This window comes from Gavia stellata, chromosome 5, assembly GCF_030936135.1.
Source record: "Gavia stellata isolate bGavSte3 chromosome 5, bGavSte3.hap2, whole genome shotgun sequence".
NCBI classification, from domain to species: Eukaryota; Metazoa; Chordata; class Aves; order Gaviiformes; family Gaviidae; genus Gavia; species Gavia stellata.
This window is the reverse complement of record NC_082598.1, coordinates 25,585,668-25,606,018: the sequence shown is the minus strand read 5'-3', so window position 1 is coordinate 25,606,018 and position 20,351 is coordinate 25,585,668. Positions and strand designations below refer to the sequence as shown.

The 20,351-nt window shown below is 39.3% G+C and overlaps 1 protein-coding gene and 1 long non-coding RNA gene across 2 annotated transcripts in view; one reads left to right on the top strand and one right to left on the bottom strand.

Moving 5' to 3' along the window:
- LOC132317024 (uncharacterized) overlaps positions 1 to 9,870 on the top strand; it is a 22,426-nt gene extending 12,556 nt beyond the window's left edge. Inside the window, exon 3 of the long non-coding RNA XR_009483986.1 lies at positions 9,835 to 9,870. This is a non-coding gene — a long non-coding RNA (uncharacterized LOC132317024). The remainder of the gene's footprint in view (positions 1 to 9,834) is intronic.
- PGM2 (phosphoglucomutase 2) overlaps positions 1 to 20,351 on the bottom strand; it is a 21,320-nt gene extending 969 nt beyond the window's left edge. The window contains exons 1-13 of the mRNA XM_059817527.1: positions 20,280 to 20,351; positions 15,614 to 15,781; positions 14,585 to 14,691; positions 14,141 to 14,225; positions 12,736 to 12,819; positions 11,135 to 11,328; positions 9,812 to 10,001; positions 7,961 to 8,058; positions 5,435 to 5,615; positions 5,228 to 5,321; positions 4,271 to 4,400; positions 934 to 1,123; positions 147 to 280 (exon numbers count right to left, since the gene is read on the bottom strand). Coding sequence (XP_059673510.1) covers positions 147 to 280; positions 934 to 1,123; positions 4,271 to 4,400; positions 5,228 to 5,321; positions 5,435 to 5,615; positions 7,961 to 8,058; positions 9,812 to 10,001; positions 11,135 to 11,328; positions 12,736 to 12,819; positions 14,141 to 14,225; positions 14,585 to 14,691; positions 15,614 to 15,781; positions 20,280 to 20,351 — 1,727 coding nt within the window. The remainder of the gene's footprint in view (positions 1 to 146; positions 281 to 933; positions 1,124 to 4,270; positions 4,401 to 5,227; positions 5,322 to 5,434; positions 5,616 to 7,960; positions 8,059 to 9,811; positions 10,002 to 11,134; positions 11,329 to 12,735; positions 12,820 to 14,140; positions 14,226 to 14,584; positions 14,692 to 15,613; positions 15,782 to 20,279) is intronic.

Here is a 20,351-nt window from a genome sequence, read left to right as displayed (position 1 = left end):
GAATTGAAGCTTTATGCAAATACATTTGATAAAATAATGACTATACCAATATTATTTGATTATGGAGAGCCCCTTCCCCACTAAAACAATACCAAAAAGCCACACAGCTCCCATTACACAGAATTTACTGCTGTAAATGACAATACCTGTTTCCAGGAGGTGCACAAAGTTCAGAATAGTATTTGATCTTTGGTTCCGTCCCACTGGTTCTCATTGTGGCCACTCCTCCATTAGCAAAAGTGAACGTTATCATTTGGCTGCTTTTACTAGTGGGAAGTATCTAGAAATAGTAAGAATAATTTTTTAGAAGCTTGGAAAGTGACCATATATAATGAATGCAAGACAAAAGCCACGACTTGATGTCATATCATATAACTAAAGGATCAGTTAAAATTAAGCTTTGTTCTGTTTTTTTCATCATTGTGGTCTTGAGACCACAACAGGCAAATGACAGCCTTACTGTCAACCTAGAATCTGGTAGCAATACATTACTACTAGGTAGCTCATTTCAAGTCTAGTCAACATTTTTACTGCAAATAGAAGTTGCTCTGTGATGGCATTTCCCAGGAGGAAAAGAAACATGGATTGTGGAAAACTAAAGAACCCAAAGCCACATCTCAGTAGACAGTTTAACTTACACTTACAATATAATGCAAGATTGCTGTAGCAAGATAGCGCGATCCTCCTACCTCCTTGTACAGACTGTTGTCTTGCAGAGAAAAAACACCACAAAACCAAACAAAAACCACCAACCCTCTCCACCTCCCCCAACCTTAATTTCCTCCCACCAAGGCAAAACAATCATCCCCATCTAACTTATTTTAAGACTTGGGATGTTACATAATGTTTAGAGTGTTTCTCCATATACTTTTTTATACATGCGTATATACATACTTACATGATTTACATATAATTTTAAAAAAATATACTTACAGCCTTTTGATCTGGCTGGCTGCTGTCATACCCAGTAGTTAGATCCCTTATTCCAGAAACTTTAAATCTACCACAAGATTTTGGGTAGGTGTTTTTTCCATTAAAATTTCTAAGGTTGTCAAAAAGCTGTTGAATAACTTTAGGATCATGGCAGATGAAATATGAAGCTTTAGTGATATGGAAGCCATATCTGTGAAGACACAGTATTAATGAATTGAAGAAGCAATGTTCTTCTTAGAGTTGTACACCATACACATTATACAACCTTCTACAAAGCAAGAATCTATACTCATGGTCACCCAACTGTAGCATCAGTTCACCCCCTCACAATTTTAAAAAGACCTCAACAGCTTAATTGTCCTATTTTACAGACTTTAAAGAAGCTTCCATGCAGACACCTTTTAATGATTAAAAATGAGGAAGTTTACTGCTAAACCAGAAGAAGAAAGATGTCATTATTGCCTTGAAGAGATCTAACCACCATAGGAAGAGAACAGACTACCTCTAAATAGCTTCCTTGACTGCATTCCAGCTGACCTTTTCCAAATAAAACAAATTCCAGACTGTTTTTTCCAATCACGCTTTAGAAGCTGCTCTCCCATTAAAGTGTTTCTACTAAACCAAACTGTTCTGAACGTCATCTCTACCTTATCTGTTTGCTGCCAGGTAATATGATGCAGAATCTGCATCAAAGACAAATTACCTGCTAACACTGACTTTTCAAAACAGCATGTGTTTGAATAGCGTATAAGCCTGGACTGGTTGTTTAAGTGAGCTCTTACTAAGATCAACCCTTGATGAGTATTCTTGATGCCAGGGGAAATCTGAAGGGCCGAATCTTTCTTTAGTCGTAGGATGTTCATGCTAGAAACCTGAAAGGTTCCTTAAATAGGGTCATGTTTATACCAAAATGGACATCTTGAAGGTCAATAGCTGTGTCGGGGTTTAAGCCCAGCTGGCAACTAAGCACCACACAGCTGCTCGCTCACTCCCCCTCTGCCCCAGCGGGATGGGGGAGAGAATCGGAAAAGTAAAACTCAGAAAGCTCGTGGGTTGAGATAAGAGCAGTTTAATAAGTGAAATAAAATAAAATAAAATAATAATAATAATAATAAAAATTGTAATGAAAAGGAAAATAACAACAACAACAAACAACAAGAAAGGCAAGTGATGCAAATGAAAACAATTGCTTACCACCCTCTGACCGATGCCCAGCCCAAGCAGCAGTCCCCCGGCCAGCTTTCTCCCTAGCTTATAGACTGAGCATGACATCATATGGTACGGAATATCCCTTTGGTCAGTTGGGGTCAGCTGTCCCAGCTGTGTCCCCTCCCAACTTCTTGTGCACCCCCAGCCTACTCGCTGGTGGGGCGGTGTGAGAAGCAGAAAAGGCCTTGACTCTGTGTAAGCACTGCTCAGCAACAACTAAAACATTTCTGTATTATCAACACTGCTTTCAGCACAAATCCAAAACTCAGCCCCATACTAGCTACTATGAAGAAAATTAACTCTATCCCAGCCAAAACCAGCACAAGTTGTTAAACCAGTCTTGAGAATCTGACAAGGGAGTTTACAAAACTATCCTATATTTGAAAGAAGTGATGAGCCTATTAGGACTATGTCCTTTTCCTGATCTGCATTTACTTCTTTGAGAACAGATCCCCCTTCTATACCTCCAAAGTACAGAGCAAAGTTTCTTGTGCTTCAACAGCAACTCACAAGACAAATCTGACGACGAATAAAGTAGTAAGGAGTAGAAAACTGCAACTCTGTACTAGCCACAAGCAAACCAAACACACATAAAAGAAACCCCCCCCCCAAGTTTTAATTTAATAAGGCAGATTTGTATCCTTCCCTGTATCTGTAGCTTCTCCACAAACAATGACTATGTGCAGTGACATCTTACTTTGAAGTGCATCTACAGACTGCTTTTATGCTAAATAAGGTCTGACTTTTAGAGTCCTCTTCAGTGGCTATGTACACAGCAGCACTGTGGCACAGCTAAGTTCCACTCGGCTAAATATTCTGTTTCTGAGGGCAACCTGAAGCGGGTGTTTACTGAATGAGTATTAAAAAAAAAAAAAAAAAAAAAAAGGCATGAGCCAGAGGAGGATAATTCTTTGAATATACTTCAGCTACTAGTAATTAAGGGAATTCTTACATCAGATACTGTATTTGCAGCTCTAGGCATGAATTCCTGCTCCATGCATTTATATTACTCTTTACTTCTGCCATGTACAATAGCTGATAAATTCTACAATTTATTTATGCAGTGTGTTAGCAAGTCTTTGCCACTTGATTCCTTCTTAAACAGTGGATGAAACAAGCATGGCTAGTGCTGCATGCAAATGAGAGATCTGAGGATTGGAAAACAAGAAGCACCAAGGCTGGAGTTTTCCATTAATCCCTTTGCAGGTTCCACCACTCTTTTGTTAGTGTCTATGAGACATGAAGAGGTGGAGAGTATCTGCCAGCCTGTGCTGCTTCCTCCTTTAAAATAAACAACCCAAAACCCACACAAAAATCACTGCCCCATGAAATCCAATAGCCATCTTTGCTATTGATTTCCGTAGGTCTCTGAACACATTAAAGAAGAACAAAAGAAAAGTAGTGCCTCATATTAAAAGCTCTTAGAGGGATACCCAGCTGTACATAGCCAATAGTTATGGCCAAACAGTCAAAGCACTTCTGCATATTCGGCTCAAATCTCAGTATTCAGGAGCTGAAAGAACAATCAACATGTACTATCCATCAAAAAAAGACAGAATAATATAATAAAAAGCCTAACTTTACAGCCAACTAGAATTAATTTAATCACAAGTAGCCCTGCAAGCAGGACAGAAACAAGCTGGCTTCTATGAGTAGCATAAATACAGCAGAGCTACTTAGACCCATTCTGCCAACAACACTTTTGTGTATCTGGCACATTTAAGCAGCAAGAGGCACTACAATCTCTACAACACAGCAAAACTGCTGGCCAAAACCCAGGTGAATCTTCTGTAAAAGAACCGAAGAACAGAACTTCCCAAAAGGAAGAAACCTTTCAGACAAGCAAACAAAAATACCTCAAAAATCTCATTATCTAATAGGGAATTAGTAAGGTAACAGTGTTATTTTTAAAATACCTTAAAATGACACAAAACAAAGTCATAAATCTATTCATGCCCATGAGGCAGGAGCGCTTTCTAAAAGATTAGTATTAACACAGAATTCTGTTAATAGTACAATAACCCATTTTTTTTTTCTTCATATATCACAGGTTGCTATTGAGTCCCTATTAACCCCAGTATGTGGAATGGAGAAAATCTGAAAATTAAACAATTATAACTGAACTCACTCATTATAGACAGCTTTCAGCTGCTGTGACAAAGACAAATTCCTGGTTGCCAAAAAGCTAGCCATCTCCGCAGTTATAACAGCGGCGCTGACACCGTCTTTGTCCAGAACAGCAGGACAGCACATATACCCTGAACAAAGAAAATCAGATATATTTGATATATTTTTATGAGGAAATAAGATAAAGGGGGTGGGGGGGAAGTTAATCAAACCAACATCTTTTAGAGGAGAAATGCACATTACAATAGTACGGACATTTTAGAGTTAAACCAAAACTGGAAAAATTTTATCTTCTCATCAGTGTTAATTTTGATAAGTAAGGTATCTAATGGAATTTCAAGATGGAGACAGATTTGTATTCTACCAGTGCCAGATGCTCCTGAGTACTTTTGGAGCTCTCACAAAAGAGAAATGCCACACTGCAGGATGTAATTACCCTTACACAGTAGCATATGGTAACACTGATAATTATCTGTGAAATTCCATCTTCTCTGGTTTTCAGGTACCGAGATACTCACGAAAGACCATTACAGCTTTACAATTTCCTTCTCATGAATTCATAGCTTTTATTCATGGCTTTCCAGTTTACAAGTATAATTTGGGGAAGGTTTTACTTTGCTTTATTCACATTTAAACTTAGCTTAAAACTGTCAGCTAAACATACTCAACTTCAAGTCTGAAGTTTGTTTTTTTTAAATAGCTTGCGCAGAATTTGCAGTCCAAGTCTACATAGCCATGCTACTGAAGATCTATACACCTAGCTTACATCATCATAATACGTGCTAAGCAGAGATACAAAGGATTAAAACTAGTAATACCAATCATCCAAATGAATGATATCGATTACTCACTGGAAATACACCCACTGTGTTGAGGGCATCTTTACATTGCCGTTTTTTGCAATAGTCCTACTTTCACTATTCTACAGGATACCAGAACATAATATTCTGTTTCTTACCTATAGCTTCCTCAAATGCAAAAAGAACAGCTTTTCCCTGGTCCATGAGCTGTTTGGCACGGTTGCCCATCCACTTGAAACCTGTCAGTGTTTCCTACAGCAGTGAAGAGAAAAAAAGGCATTAAAAATAAAAGCAATGTTTTACAAGATATGACACTTGGTAGGAAAGCAAATAAAAAGAACATGGAATAACATGTAACAGCTTACCTCAAAATGAAAACCTTCCTTTAGTGCAATCGCTCGCAGGATTTTGGAAGAAACAGTACTGGATAACATGTAGACATCTTTAATGGCACAAGTATCCCTATTGTTATTTTTCCAGCAAGTGAAGATCCACCAGCCTAAGAGAGCTCCCAGCTCATTTCCAGAAAACACTTTCCATTCACCACTGGGGGGAGAAAGTATACAAATTCAAAGGATAATACTGGAAAAAAAATAATGTAATGGTTCTTCCATACATGAATACTAGCAAATAAAACCACTGCATCTGAGCTCCAAGTAACAGTAATAAGAAATCATGTGTTCATTAAGAACAAACAAAAATTTCCTCCCCCAAAGAATTCTGAAGTGGTTACCTTCCTCCTCCCATCATATACACCAGCTTTTGAGTTTATCCAAAGATGAAACAGTGATATTTCCAGTATATTTTAAGTAAAAAAAAAAAAAAAATCCAGCAGAGAAATTATAAAAATCAATTATTAAGACAAGCACAGAAACACAAAACTACATTTCTCAAGTGATCAGTATTTTTAGTCGACTCAGTGACAAATACCTTTTATTTAATCACAAATACACCAATCGGTCATTGAGGAAGGTTGGAAAAAATCTCAAACAGGTAAAAAATGATTAACATTGATGTGTTGCTAGAACAAGAAAAATTGAAGGAAAAAGGGAAAGACAGATGTCAAAATTGCCCCAAAATTCCCAGTCACAAAAGGGGACAAAGACACTGCCAAAACTGACAAAAACCAAGACCTACAGAAACAGTACCTGTTGTGAAAGAGAAGCAGACTCAGTCTCCTGCATTTATTGATGCCAACAGGCACAAAGCAATGCACAGTGACAACTTAGTGTAAGAGCGCTGAGAGTGTGCTCTAGCAGGAGTTTCTGTCAAAGAAGAAGTACAGATACTGTAGAAGCCTATATTAATATTCGATTAGTGTATGAACAGCTACAGCAGAATTCTGAGAGGAGGACACAGGACTGAAAGTTAGGAGACAACTAAGACTGGCTAAACAATTAGCAAAGAGGTAGCAGAATGAGAGCACCATGCTCTCAATGGCGATAAATACAATAAACTAACTCCCCCTCCTCAAGTGTCTGATAGCTCTAAGTTTTTAGACAAAAAACATGAGTGATTTTGCATTCTTGTTTTAACCCGTCATAACCAGCACAAACCCAGACATTTTATGCTTTTTCCTCAACGCTGAATTGCCAACTGAGGCTGGCACAAGCCAAAAACATTAAAGTAAGGATATTCCAGCTAGCACTGCCAAAGATACAGCAGAGAGACCCAATTAGCCCATTATTCTTCTAAAGGCAGAGAAGCCTCCTTAGTTCATGCTGTGAGGATAACGAGTTAAAAAAAGCCCCAAAAACCTAAATAAAACATTGCCACCTTTGAAGCTGCTGCAAGACCAAAAGAGGTTATCTGGTAAGCAAAATGGATATTTCCACACAGGGAATTCATTTACACTATTCCTGCTCCCGGCCCAGCAGCAGATTTTTGTTCTGCTCCTCTCTGAGCTGAAACCTTGAAATATACTTTTATTAAAGATTTATGGTTTCTAACTGCTCAGATTAGTTTCTGCTTTATCAAGGTAGATAAAAGAGAAACACCACTATTTGTAGATATGATACCAAGTACAGTACTTCAGCTTATTTTCATTCATCAAATATAACCACAATACAGAAATGCTAACAATTGCAAAAGTACAAGATAGCAGGGGGCACGAAATAAGGGGATGGCAATATTGGGTCAGAACTATAGGTTACACATTCCATGCATATGAAAAATTTATGAGAAGTCCCTGTTTGAGCAATTTACCTTTTGTGATCCCATTCTTTGATGGGCTATACATAAATAATGCATGTATAGCTGGTCCTTAAAGGAGAGAGTACAAATGACTATACTGTGAAGTAACAAACACTGAAAAAGCTTAAGGTGAAATGCAGGTATGTAAGATTATGCATAGAAGTGGAGAATCGAGCGAGAGAGGCCGAAATCATCCAATGATAAGTAAAATGTCTGGTCTAACAGTATTTGAGAAAGAAGGAACTCATTAAAGAACAAAGAACAGGGATGTTCCCTATTCCTGAGATTATCAGGGAACTATAAAAGTTCTCCTGAATATTCAAGTTATTATTTAATAAACACATTATGAAAGAACTTTTATCAGTCTTTTGTGAAAAATTTCAAACCGAAAACCTACCTTTAAAAAAGTATAGCACAATCACAACAATTCACATGCTCCTGTGCATGCCTCAAGTACAGCAAGTGTCAATTATTTATTATTCAGTCTTCTGTACAGTGTCTAATGTTAATCACTATTTCATTTACTGCCCCCACTGTGGTCTGCTTCATACAGTCCTCTCACATTTCTATGTGGTTTTAGTCCAAAAATGACTACTGTGACTATCTATTCCTCTGCAACACAGGTTGCAAGAATCCCCCAAATGAGCCTAACCTTTACGTAAAAAACATAAATAGTTTGCATTTCTTTATTACCATACCTCTCTTGTTTCTCTGCCACTGCAAGTCGATCAGCATCAGGATCATTTGCTAAAATGATTTTTGCCCCATCTTTTTCAGCCAAAGCAAAAGACAATGTCTGGAAAAGTGGTAAGCAAGAGCAGATGAGTGTTAATACTCCCAAATAATATTTTCTCTTTCTTTATAGGTTTTAAATATTTTTCCCAATTTATTTAATTTCAAACACCCAAAATTATTATGTGTCTCTACAAGAACTAAACTTCAAGCCTGGCAGCAGTAGAGCACAGTCAGGACATTTAACTTCACCTACATCATTCCACATCTGCAGCCTGAGTCAAAAGCTACTCAGATTCAACAGGATCCTTCAATAACAAAGTGTAGCAGAAATACTTGTAGCAGAAATTCCAACCACCTGTCAGGACTTCCTCTACCTGCTCCCAGTGTCGTATCAGAGCAATTTAGTCTTTGTATTTCAGGTGTAAATTGTAGAAACTTCCCAAAAACAACTGTGAAGATATTTTTTATTATTTTATTTTAGTTTAGTTTTTAAAAGGAATTGTATCACTTTGTTCTATGTGCAGATGCTGCCCATTCTGTTAGAGGGCAGAACAAAGTGTACTCTTTGCTGGATAAAAAACTGGCTGGACAGCCGAGCCCAGAGAATTGTGGTGAATGGAGCGAAATCCAGTTAGCGGCTGATCACAAGCAGAGTCCCCCAGGGCTCAGTTTTGGGGTCAGTCTTGTTTAATATCTTTATCGATGATCTGGGTGAAGGGATTGAGTGCTCCCTCAGCAAGTTTGCAGATGACACCAAGTTGGGCGGGAGTGTTGATCTGCTGGAGGGTAGGAAGGCTCTGCAGAGGGATCTGGACAGGCTGCATCGATGGGCTGAGGCCAATTGTATGAGGTTCAACAAGGCCAAGTGCCGGGTCCTGCACTTGGGTCAGAACAACCCCATGCAACGCTACAGGCTTGGGAACGAGTGGCTGGAAAGCTCCCCTGAAGAAAAGGACCTGGGGGTGTTGACTGACAGCTGGCTGAATGTGAGCCAGCAGTGTGCCCAGGTGGCCAAGAAGGCCAACGGCATCCTGGCCTGTGTCAGAAACAGTGTGGCCAGCAGGACTAGAGAAGTGATCGTGCCCCTGTACTCGGCTCTGGTGAGGCTGCACCTCGAATACTGTGTTCAGTTTTGGGCCCCTCACTACAAGAAAGACATTGAGGTGCTGGAGCGTTCCCAGAGAAGGGCAATGAAGCTGGTGAGGGGTCTGGAGCACAAGTCTTATGAGGAGCGGCTGAGGCAGCTGGGGTTGTTCAGTCTGGAGAAGAGGAGGCTGAGGGGAGACCTTATCGCTCTCCACAATTACCTGAAAGGGGGTTGCAGAGAGGTGGGTGTTGGTCTCTTCTCCCAAGTGACTAGTGACAGGACTAGAGGAAATGACCTCCAATTGTGCCAGGGGAGGTTCAGGCTGGATATTAGGAAAAATTTCTTTACGGAGAGAGCGGTGACACACTGGAACAGGCTGCTCAGGGGAGTGGTGGAGTCACCATCACTGGAGGTGTTCAAGGAACATGTGGACGAGGCATTGTGGGACATGGTTTAATGGGCATGGTGGTGTTTGTTGGTTGATGGTTGGACTTGATAATCTTACAGGTCTTTTCCAACTGTAGTGATTCTGTGAATGTTACCTGACTGCTTCTAAAAGCGTTATAAATTTCAATGAAAGGATACCAGCTAACTCTTCACTAAAAATAAGGCCATGAAAACAGAAACAAAATAGACCTTCAACAATATTTATAGCCATGACTATTGGCAGAAAGGAAACACTGTTTGAGAGACATTGCAACTATTAAAACAAAAAGTATCTATTTACCAGAACACCTTTGCCTTCTTCAGGATTTGGATACTTCACTGTGGGAAATTCTGGATCAGGATCCTTCTGCTCCGGAACGGCAAAAGGAGGGCTAAGGTCAAATGCCTTGAAGGCCAACTGCACAAATTTATGACCTACGCCATGCACAGAAGTATGAACAAATTTCAGGTTTGTTTCTTTGTTTATATTCCTGAAATAAAACAGATTAACTGTAAACTTGGATATGGAAGAACATTCTGCACAAAATCGACTACGTTCAATATGACTCAGTATTCTAAATCACAGATTTTGAAGGTAATGGCTTGAAAATTGGCTTAGCCTCATTTTTCAGCAATGAGAGTCACTCTTGATATCTAATGTCCTGATATGTGCAAACCACTGGAATAAGAAAGATAGTACACCCTATGCACACCCCAAAGGAGGCAAGTGGAAAACAAATACAACTGACTAATAAAACTCTCCATCCCCCACTCTGGCATTTAAACCAGCTCCAAAGGCTGTGAACACAGCGAACCAACAGCAGCGCGCCTCATTTGAACATGCTCATTTTTATGAGGTACATTACTGAAAGCGTAGAACATACCTAAAGTCACACAAACTCCTAAGAAGACATTTAACTCCTATTCTGAAAAAGCAGCAAAATTTCTCACATAGCCCCAACTTTCTAGTAATTCTGACTTGGTTTTTAGCAAGAGTAAGAACATGGTTACTGGTGGTTAAAATTTTGATGTGAATAAGCAGATCAACAGGTTGCTGCTCATCTAATCCATAAACTGATTCTACTTGTTAATCACAAAGAGAAACATCCACTTGATTTTGTTGAGTAAAGCTTTTACTGAGCAAGCAACAGGAATAGGTTCATGCATGGCGTCCAAGGCCACCAGGAGCACACGCAAGGCTAGAATGACAGAGCAAGACCTCCTTCTTCCAGAACTGGCTTAACGGCCTGGTTCACCTTCTCTCTCAGAAGCTCATTTTAAGGCAGTTGGACCGTCAGCGTCAGCTCACCCCCAGCTGCACAAGATACCCTCAGTCTTGCTGTGGCACTTGGTTGATGCATGGTCATGCGAATACAGGGAGATGATACAATCAGAAATTAATCGCTCACTTTGCTGGGTTAGGCTTCTGCCAGATCAGCTTTATGAACTGGCTTACTACGTCACCACACAGCTGCCACTGCTACCACAATAGATGACAAGAAGGCACAGACAGAACTGGATCATGGCAGGATCATGGCCGCCCTGACTTCCATCGATTTAAACTGCCCCTCTCATGTACTAGATGGAAAAATCCCATATTCTTAACGGACTTAAGACCAGTTACCTGTGAAAGCATTGTTTCTGTATGTCCTTGAAATACTCCTTATTGACCGTGGCATATGGATCATGAAGTAGCAGGCTGCTGTCTATCAGTTTGTCATCCCAAGCCTGAGGCCAAGGCTCTTGGTTCTCCTCAATAGCCTGAGAAATCCCTTTGTCATGAGGGGAAATGATCTGAGCACCATTTTCCCAGTAAACCTAAATAATAAATAGGGTAAGTGAGTGTTTGGTCATTTATATTGTAGGATAGCTTTGTTATTTTTTTGTTGGCTAAGGTGCACTACATTCAGTAGAGTATTACAGTAAATTAGGCTTAAGTATACTCAGAGTATTCCTCTGTTCATATTCTCAGTGTTTCCTCTCACATCCCGTTCTATAAAAAAAGCTGTTTATTTTTATTAAAAGATATCAAAATCCATAATGAAACACAAAACAAGACCCAGCTCATTTATTAAGAAAATTCAAGTATCAGCCTGTCTGCCAGTCTTGGGATTGATAACTTGCCCATGCTATTTCATACACTTTCTTCCAGATTTTTAGGTATAATCATTATATATAGAGAAGAATTCTTAAGAGGAACAAAGTGTGCAAAAGTGAAACACATTTACCACAAAAAAAAAATCAAGAAGAAACGCACAAAAACTTTGCAACTGCCTACAGCGGCAGTGTTGCCACAACAGCAAGAACAAATTCAACTAACTTTCAAGATGTTCATTACTTGTAGTCTTCTCCTTTTTGTTGATTGCTTACACATCCAGGAAGAGGTGTACTTATTATGTTTTACTTTTTGACAGTTGTTTGCACACTTCCTTCTACTGATGGTTTACAGACCACAAGTTTAAGGAAAGATACCTAACAGCACCTGGGCCACGTACATATGTAGTCCAAATAACAAAACATTAAGAAAATATGAAGTTGATTAAAAAAGTAGTTGATAAAACATCCAAACAAGCTATCAAGATCAACACATGAAATACTAAAAAAAGCAAAAGCGATTTTAAACAGACATGAAGTTCTGGAGGGAGAGACAGCAAGAAATCATCCCTGCTAACTTCCATTTTTCTATTTTAGAAACTGTATATGACTAGTCCAACTATGGGATGATTGGCAGACAGGCAGCTCAGCCATGTGTTTTCAGTGAAAAGCAGATAGAAAAAACTCACACCAATAACGGTGTCACTTAGCAAAAGAAAAATATACTACAAGAAGTTAATGGAATTTATTCAAAACATTTTTGTACAAGCAGCTCATTAGGTTTAACACATTTTTAATTCTCTGGGTTTGTAAAAGTAAAGAGATTTTTTTTAAAGCATGAATTGAAGAAACAATTAATGCTTTTGAAAAAAGCTCAGCTAATATTTTAAAGTGTTCCAAAGCATGCACTGGTATTACTTATCTTCCTGCTTTTTAGAGCTTAGTTTTTAATTATGTTATTAGTATAACATGCTACTAGTTTTAAATACGTATGTCTTGAAGAGATCTCAAAAATTAAACTATCAATTAATTTGGTTCACAACATGATAGGAGCTATACACAATACTACTGGTGTGTCTACATGGAAAAAATGTTTGCAGAAAAAACAGAAAATAGATCATATAGGAATACCTTGTAACCATTATCTTGTTTTGGATTATGGGAAGCCGTAACCATAATTCCAGCACAAAGCTTCAGATGAGTTACTGTGTATGGCTGTAACAAGAGAAAGTTATCTGAACTGGAATGTGCAAAATATTATATATTATTTATTCTCATGCATATGCAATACTTCCATACTGCTGAACAAAAAGAAAGCCAGGATGTGATTCCTACAGAGTGACTCTCTAAAGCAGAAGCTAAGTAGCACTCGCTCCACTAGACCGCACGTGGCACAACTGTAGCCCTTGCTTTTTCTTGTGCATTTTCCCATTTATATATATTCTTAGAGTTGTTTCAGAAACTTTGTGAATCTCTAGAGTAGTATTTTTATAGAAAGTAACCTAATGCATGTGTTGCCTACTGTAGAATGACTTGAGATACCTGAGGTCTTTAAGGATACAAAGTCTGTTGGGGTAATGACAGAAGTCTGCATAGGGTAGAGAATTACAACTGGAGCAGTCTTATCCATACTGTCTTTTGAAAGCAGCCCATGGAGCAACTACTCCATTGTGGTTAGGAATTGTTTTGGAGAGAGCTCTTATAAATTAGTCCAAATCAGATAGAGTCAATTAGAAATAAAGCATTATTTGTGACAAGGGTCCAGTTCGAGTTTACTCCTGACTCTCTATTTAATAGCAAGTGCCATCAACTGCAGTTCTTGCAACACTGCTTTAAGCTGCACTATGAATAATTTGACCCTAAATCTACCAAAATTTGTATCAGTACAAGAATGCTACATACAAAGTCTTCATCCCACTGTGTTCTGTTTGCAGCACTCACTGGAGCAACTGGTGTCGGAGAAACTGTTCCTTTTAGTGCAAAGGTAGGGGTTTTCTTCACTGCTCTAGAGCACTGACACCTAGTGATCCGACGGTGAAAATGTGGACACATTCCACAACCCTCCCAGCCTAACACAGCTGCACTCCAACAACCTGCTATTTAAAAAATGTTACTTTGGGTTCAATACTCCAAAAAGAAAAAAAAAAAAACAAAACCATTAAAAAATAACCAAAGCAAGGAACCAAACAAAAATTACAAAACGAAATGTGTGTGTATATTTCAGACTTCCTAAGTTTCAGACTTCAGAGTCCACAGCGATCTAGCGATCTAGAAACCATGAGATGTCTTCTGCAAGAAATCTGCCTGAAAGCAGGAATTAACAGAAACACATCCCACAGTCACTGATATTCCACTAAGCTTCTTCCTTCTCTTGCTGTGGATGTTGTAAAGTAACTATAACTAAATAAGCATAATACTAACTGCAGGTAGAGCTTAAAAAGTTAGAAGTGGTTTGTCTAGCTTTCCTTAATGTAAGTAATGCAAGATATCTGACAGAATTTATGTGCATATAAAAAGATATAATAGAGAAACCTACCACAAAAGGAGTTGGTGTTATATCAGAGAACAGATAAACTGGAACTCCTTGACTGATGAAGGTATTAGCAGCAAGTCTTGCAAACCTGAACGGGAAGAAAAGATGCCTAGGAAATATATTCATTTTCTCACCAATTAGTTTCCTAGAATTCACAGCTCTTCCCCACTGCTGACTCCAATTTAAAAAAAAAAAAAAAACCCAAAACAAAACCCCACATAAATAAACCCCAAATGATTATACAGACCCAATTTAAATGTGTTCCCTCACTATGCCCAACAGACAAAGCACAACTCTAAGAGCTGCTTTGGCATTAACAGAATATAAAAATACTATAAATCCCTCACCTTAATTCACTCTACAGAAAGAGAAAATACTGTTGAAGCAGATATAAAACCATAATGGATCACACAAGAATCTACAAAATACTTAAAACCTAAAACGCACCTTTTGCTACTGCCTCCGCTGGAAAGATGGGCACGAGCGTCAAAACCAATCACAACTCCTCTCTTTTTCAGGTCACTGAAATTCTTCTCAAGGTATCTGCAAAATCCCTGAAGACAACAACAAATCCACCTCATTAACCCAATCTTAGTATTTAATTTATCATTGCATTAAGATGATTGCTAAGATGTTGACATCTTAAAAAGGTGAGCACACATAACATCTCACTGAACTGGACTGGGATTCAGTTTGTCTAGGACCAATACACACCGAGAAATACCAGAAACCTTCAAATCAATATAGTGAAGCTGGACAGCATTCAAGTACTTTTCCAAAAATCAGAACCAACTCCAGAAAGAAATAGTTAACACGATTAGTCTGAATTGCAGATTTTGAGAAATTATTTAGCTGTGTTAGGTCTCCGATAAGGAAGAGAACAACTGGCCAGTATTTCAGTTTTTTAACTGAATCTCACCCTTAATAACGACAACTGTTTAGGACATGATACACCACCACTCCAGACTGCAGTAATTTAAAGTTTTGAGTTTTTTTAAGCTCTCCCCAAGTAGATCTACTTTAGGACCTATATGCATATATATAGCTTCACTGCATTTATGTAAATTTATGTCCAACATACAAATGCTGGCTACCTTTGGGTTTTTTTGTAGTTGTTACATCAGGACTAACTGATCCACTTGAGCTTAACTGTAGCCATGTATAAATCCAATTGCAAATCAAATATGGAAAATATTTTAATGGCTTAATACTTCTCTCTGCTTAGTTACAGAGATCAGCACTCAGCTAACTAAGTTTCGGTACTACATATAGGGCTACAGCTGGATATATCCTCACTACATAAAGAGGAGGGGGACGAGGGCTTAAGAATAACATTCTTATTTAAATGACTTCTGAAAATTGGGAGAATAGTAAAAAAACCTTGTACTTCCATAGAATACCCATTTGCTTCTCATAAATGAGGCCCTTCCACTCATATATACAACCAGTTAAGTGAGATGAAGTGCTGAACAGTACCTGGGTTGTCTGGATAATAGTCAAGTCATTCATGTGGGAAATCCCTGCTCCCATGGCAGCTCGGAGCCCTGCTGTGCCAAACTCCATCCGCGAGCCAAAGTATTTCTGCAGTTCTCCAGCATTTCCTTCAGCAACCAGCTGCTTCACTATTGCAGAAGTTTTTGGATTCTGTAGATGTAAGACTCAGATATTTTAGAAAAGTTTTTGTTTGTTTGTTTTTAATTCCCTCAAGCTTCTTAACAAAACTGACCTTCTTTCCCACTTTCTGCACTGGGTTATTTCCGTATCAAAACATTGCGCACCACTTCAAGAACACCAGAACTCTTGCTCTATCTTCCTAATTTTAAGTCAGTACAATCTCAAGTATTACTTATTTTAGATTTATCTCCATAAGTGAACATGCTGCCTTAACAGCAGCGTATATATCACAGTTTGGGAAGTGAAAAGATTTCCAAGATGTCTATTTTAATTTTTCTTGTTTAAAAACAAACCAAACAAAAAAAGCACCTTTACAGTTCAGAAAGTTTTTGTCATCAGAACACAAGAACTACTCTAAACATATAAGCAAGTCAGTTAAGCTGATGATTAAGAAATATTTGTTTCTTCCATAGTGCTATAAGTAGAGTTTAAAAAAAATAATAAAATCATATCCTTGTCCCAAGACTGGCTAACACCAGAGGCAGCAGAAAACTAAAGAGACTGGCCAGAAGATAAATGTATTGCAAATTGTCATCTTTGCAAGCAATGCTTGTAAAAATGTTTAAGCACAACCCTCAGGATCAAAGTTGAACAACTACAGTTCAATTCTTCAATAAAATGACTATGCAGAGTGGTGGTGGAAGGTGAGGCATTTCTAAGCCTCGCTGCTTTTCTTGGTGTATTATTTATATGGACTCTTTATTGTTATCAACTCTCTGTTTCCAAACTTAGGAACTAGTAAAGTCCTGTATGCCCCAACATCTCAGTCTTAACAACATGGGATTTGTGAAGTTTTATATTTGATTTCCTGAAAACTGATGAGCCAAGAGGACAGATGGCACACTCCAGCCACTAGGCAACAGGGTTATGTGGAGAGGCGGCATCCTCCGCAGGTTAGTCACTGCATGATTACACACACTTTACACTGGAGTGCAAAGATTATAATTTCCAAATGGACGCAAGCTTTGATTTCTGGTCAACCCAATGACCTCATAAAAGTCACAGACTTTACTATTTCTTGGATGACCTAGGTATGCTTACAGCAAGGGAAGGCATATCACCCTAGAAAAAAATAATAATTCTGCAGCTCCAGAAAATGCTGCAGAACATACACAGTAGCAGGCACTTGAGCGAGCTTGCATACAAAGATGTAAGCATTCTGCACACCAAACTGAGACCAGGGTCTGGATGCCCTAATCATTGACCTGTGCACCCACTGCTGCAGGACAAACACCATAGTTTAAATAAATACTCAAAAAGCTAAAGATCATTTGGTGCTAATGAGCAAACTACATAATGCAGAATAAGCTCGACTCATTACAGAAAAAAAACCTAGGTTTCCTGGGTGCAGTAAGCAATTAGGTACCCCTGAACTACTGATTTCCAGTTTAAGAATTACCAATTTACCAATCCAAGAACATTGTAACTGACACTTCCTTGTAGGAGGCTCAACATAATTCTGTATTATTATGGAATAATTATATTCTGTAATTATAAGTATAATTCTATGTTATTATAGAATAATATAGGTCAGCATAACTATTCTGAGTTTAGGCTGCTTAAAAGTTGACCTGAACTTTTTGCTGCAATATCAGGCCTCTGTCTAGTAAGTAAAGCCTGAACACCACCTTTTGCATCAGGCTTTGTACAGTGCCTAGTCACCTTTTTTTTCCCCCAGCATGAGGTTTGTGCACAGGAGTTGTCTCTTACCATTGAAACGGGCATCTCTTTAGGTAGATGCTGCACACAGTTGTATAAACATTGGGCAGACTAGAAGCTGTAACGCCAATACAGAAGGGCAGCTTGACACTAGAATCACACTGTAGCTCTCACAACCAAGGAGATTTTTGTTTATTATTCTTGCTAGAGGAATTTCCCAGATTTGGTATCTCCTGTGAAACTACAGGGATCCTCCAGTTTTTCAGGTCTGGCTAAATGATCATACTTATCCAGGTGGCTGCCTGAGTCTCAGAGTTTCAGTCCACATCATTTGTTAGAGAAAACTCGATTGAATTTAGCTGTTTGGGTTGTTCCCCCATGCCACACACACGCTCTCTAAAAAGTAATGGTAAAAGCCAGGCCCAACTCTGTTTAGTATAGCAGAAGGATTTTTCCAGAATTTCTGTTATAATTGTTTATGGCTATATCATCCTAAGAATCTGCATTTTACTTATTTTTTACTGTACAGATGACTGTTCCCATTTTTTTTTCAATTTTAGGAATGTTATGATGCCATTGTATACAGCTAAGGACAAAAAATAAACTTTTTTTAAGCAGAAGAAAAAGCCAAAACCAAATCCTCACAGCATCTCTATTAAAGAAGGACCCAATTGTATCTGAAGGATGAAGCACTGCTTTTTTTCTTCCTCGCTGGTTCTGTCAGGTTAGACTTTTTTCTAGTCTCCAAGAAAACTGGCTCTGAGTATGAGAATACCAATTCCTGTGAATACAGTGGCAGGTGTTTTAATACAGAGTTAATATGCAGCACTGCAGTTTGCTTTAACATCATCTGTAACATGTCAGGTATTTACCTCAATCTAAAGGAAGGCCTCAAAGAGGTTTCATCAGTGCAGAAGTCCCCACAAGGTTTTAAAGTAGAGGGACAGCTACTAACTAAACAGGTTTTATTTTTAATAAAAACAGATGCTACCTTCTATCCAGAATTTTATGATCGATAATAGAAAGAATGAAAAATATGATACTACTGTAATGAATACAGTAACAAAAATAGCCTGGTAACGAGATCAGTAATTGTCATCTAGGGTAGATAGTTCCTGTTAAGTCAGCAGGACCATCTTCAGGCACGTGGGCTTGCTCTTGCAAACTATTATTTTGTAAGAAACATGCAGCTTATCATCATTAAATATTAACCTATCTCTACACGTCAAAAAGGAACCTTTTTTTTTTAATATCAGAGTAAATGGACAAAGGTTATAGCAGATTCTTCTATTACTCAATACAAATATGTAAGAGCTCCCTGAGAAATGAAAATACCTCACCCTTTTCGAACAATCAGCAATGGGTATTGTACACCAGGCAATTATTACTGGCAACAAGAGCTAACCTTTCAAAAGTAAAGTTACTATAAGGGATGCTGCATTAGATTTCAAGAGGGTTTCACAAAATAATCGGAATAACCAGTTGAAAATGAAACGATTACACAGAAGATAGGAATACAATTAATGTTAGTCGAGGAAGTAATGGACATAAGAGGCCCTTGAAAACCAGACAGTTTTCTCAAAATCAATTATGCTGGGGGGAAAAAAAAAAGACACAAAAGCTTATTGTTATTTGATGTGATACACTAGCATTTCTGAAAGAAGGGCTGGTTTGGCATTGCATTATCCTTAACAAAAACAGAGCTGGCTAACTGATCGGTTAACCAGTTGAAGGATCTTTAATGAAGAATCACAACAAACTTGAGGTAATTTTAATTACGTCCTTTAGAACCTGGAAAGAATACTAAAAAAAGAATTAGTCTATGTTTTCATTGATAATCTTGAAATAAGCAGAAGACCCCTTACCAAAAAAATACATAGGCTGCACAAAACCCAGAGAGCATTGTACGATGCTGAGCCGAGGGCAGTCATGAAAGTGACTGAAGGGGGGCAATGAGCCAGTGTGTTCCAGTACAGCCAAATGAGCAAATTTCATGTATAGTGTTCCTAAGCAATAGCAGAAAAAGGGAGGAAAACCATGAAACCAGACAATATTGAAGATTCAGGAGTTATTTTATTAACAATGGGGGCCACTGAGCACTGGACGACACTACCAGGAAAAGAGGATGCATTCTGCATTTCCCAGTGGTTTGGAAGCAAGCCCATGACTTTCGGAAACAGTGTTTTAGTAAACAAAAATATGGAGGTACCTGGAGGATTCTAACACTCAGAGGCAGACAACACAGCAATGCACTCTTGCCTTTAATAATTTAAGTCTATCAACTGCCCTACAGCAGAAGCGGTTAGAACAATACAGGCCCTTTCAAACAAGAAGTTCAATACAGCTGAAAGCCAGATACAGGGACGATACTTGGAGACCAACCAGACGCGTTTCTAGCCTGGAGAGGGGGCTGCTATGACATGGCAGCAGTGCCGCGGCGGCGGAGCAGCGGTGCAGACGGCAGCGGGAGGGGGGCGGCAGCAGCGGCCGGAATCGCAGCCCCACCTGCGCCAGCGCTGCCGCGCCCCGCACTGCGGCGGGGCGGGAGGGAGAGACGGGACGGGACGGGACGGAGGGCACCCCCTTTGTCAGAGGGCTTCGAGCACGGAGGGGAAGGACCCAACAAGTGCCTTTACCGCTCCAGGCACTGACGCGATTTAAAAGCCAAGACTCGCCCCAGGCCGTCTTGACACTTCACAAGCCTGCGCCCCCTCCGCCTCCCGCCCCACGTCCCCGCGTGCCCGGGAGACCCCTTCCGCCCCGGCACCTGCAGCCCGCCGGGGGAAGGGAGGACCCCGCCGCCCCTCACCTTATCCCAGAGCAACCACTGCTCGGCCGCGCGGCGGAGCGCCGCATCCCCGGCGGAGCTCCGCGCTGCCAT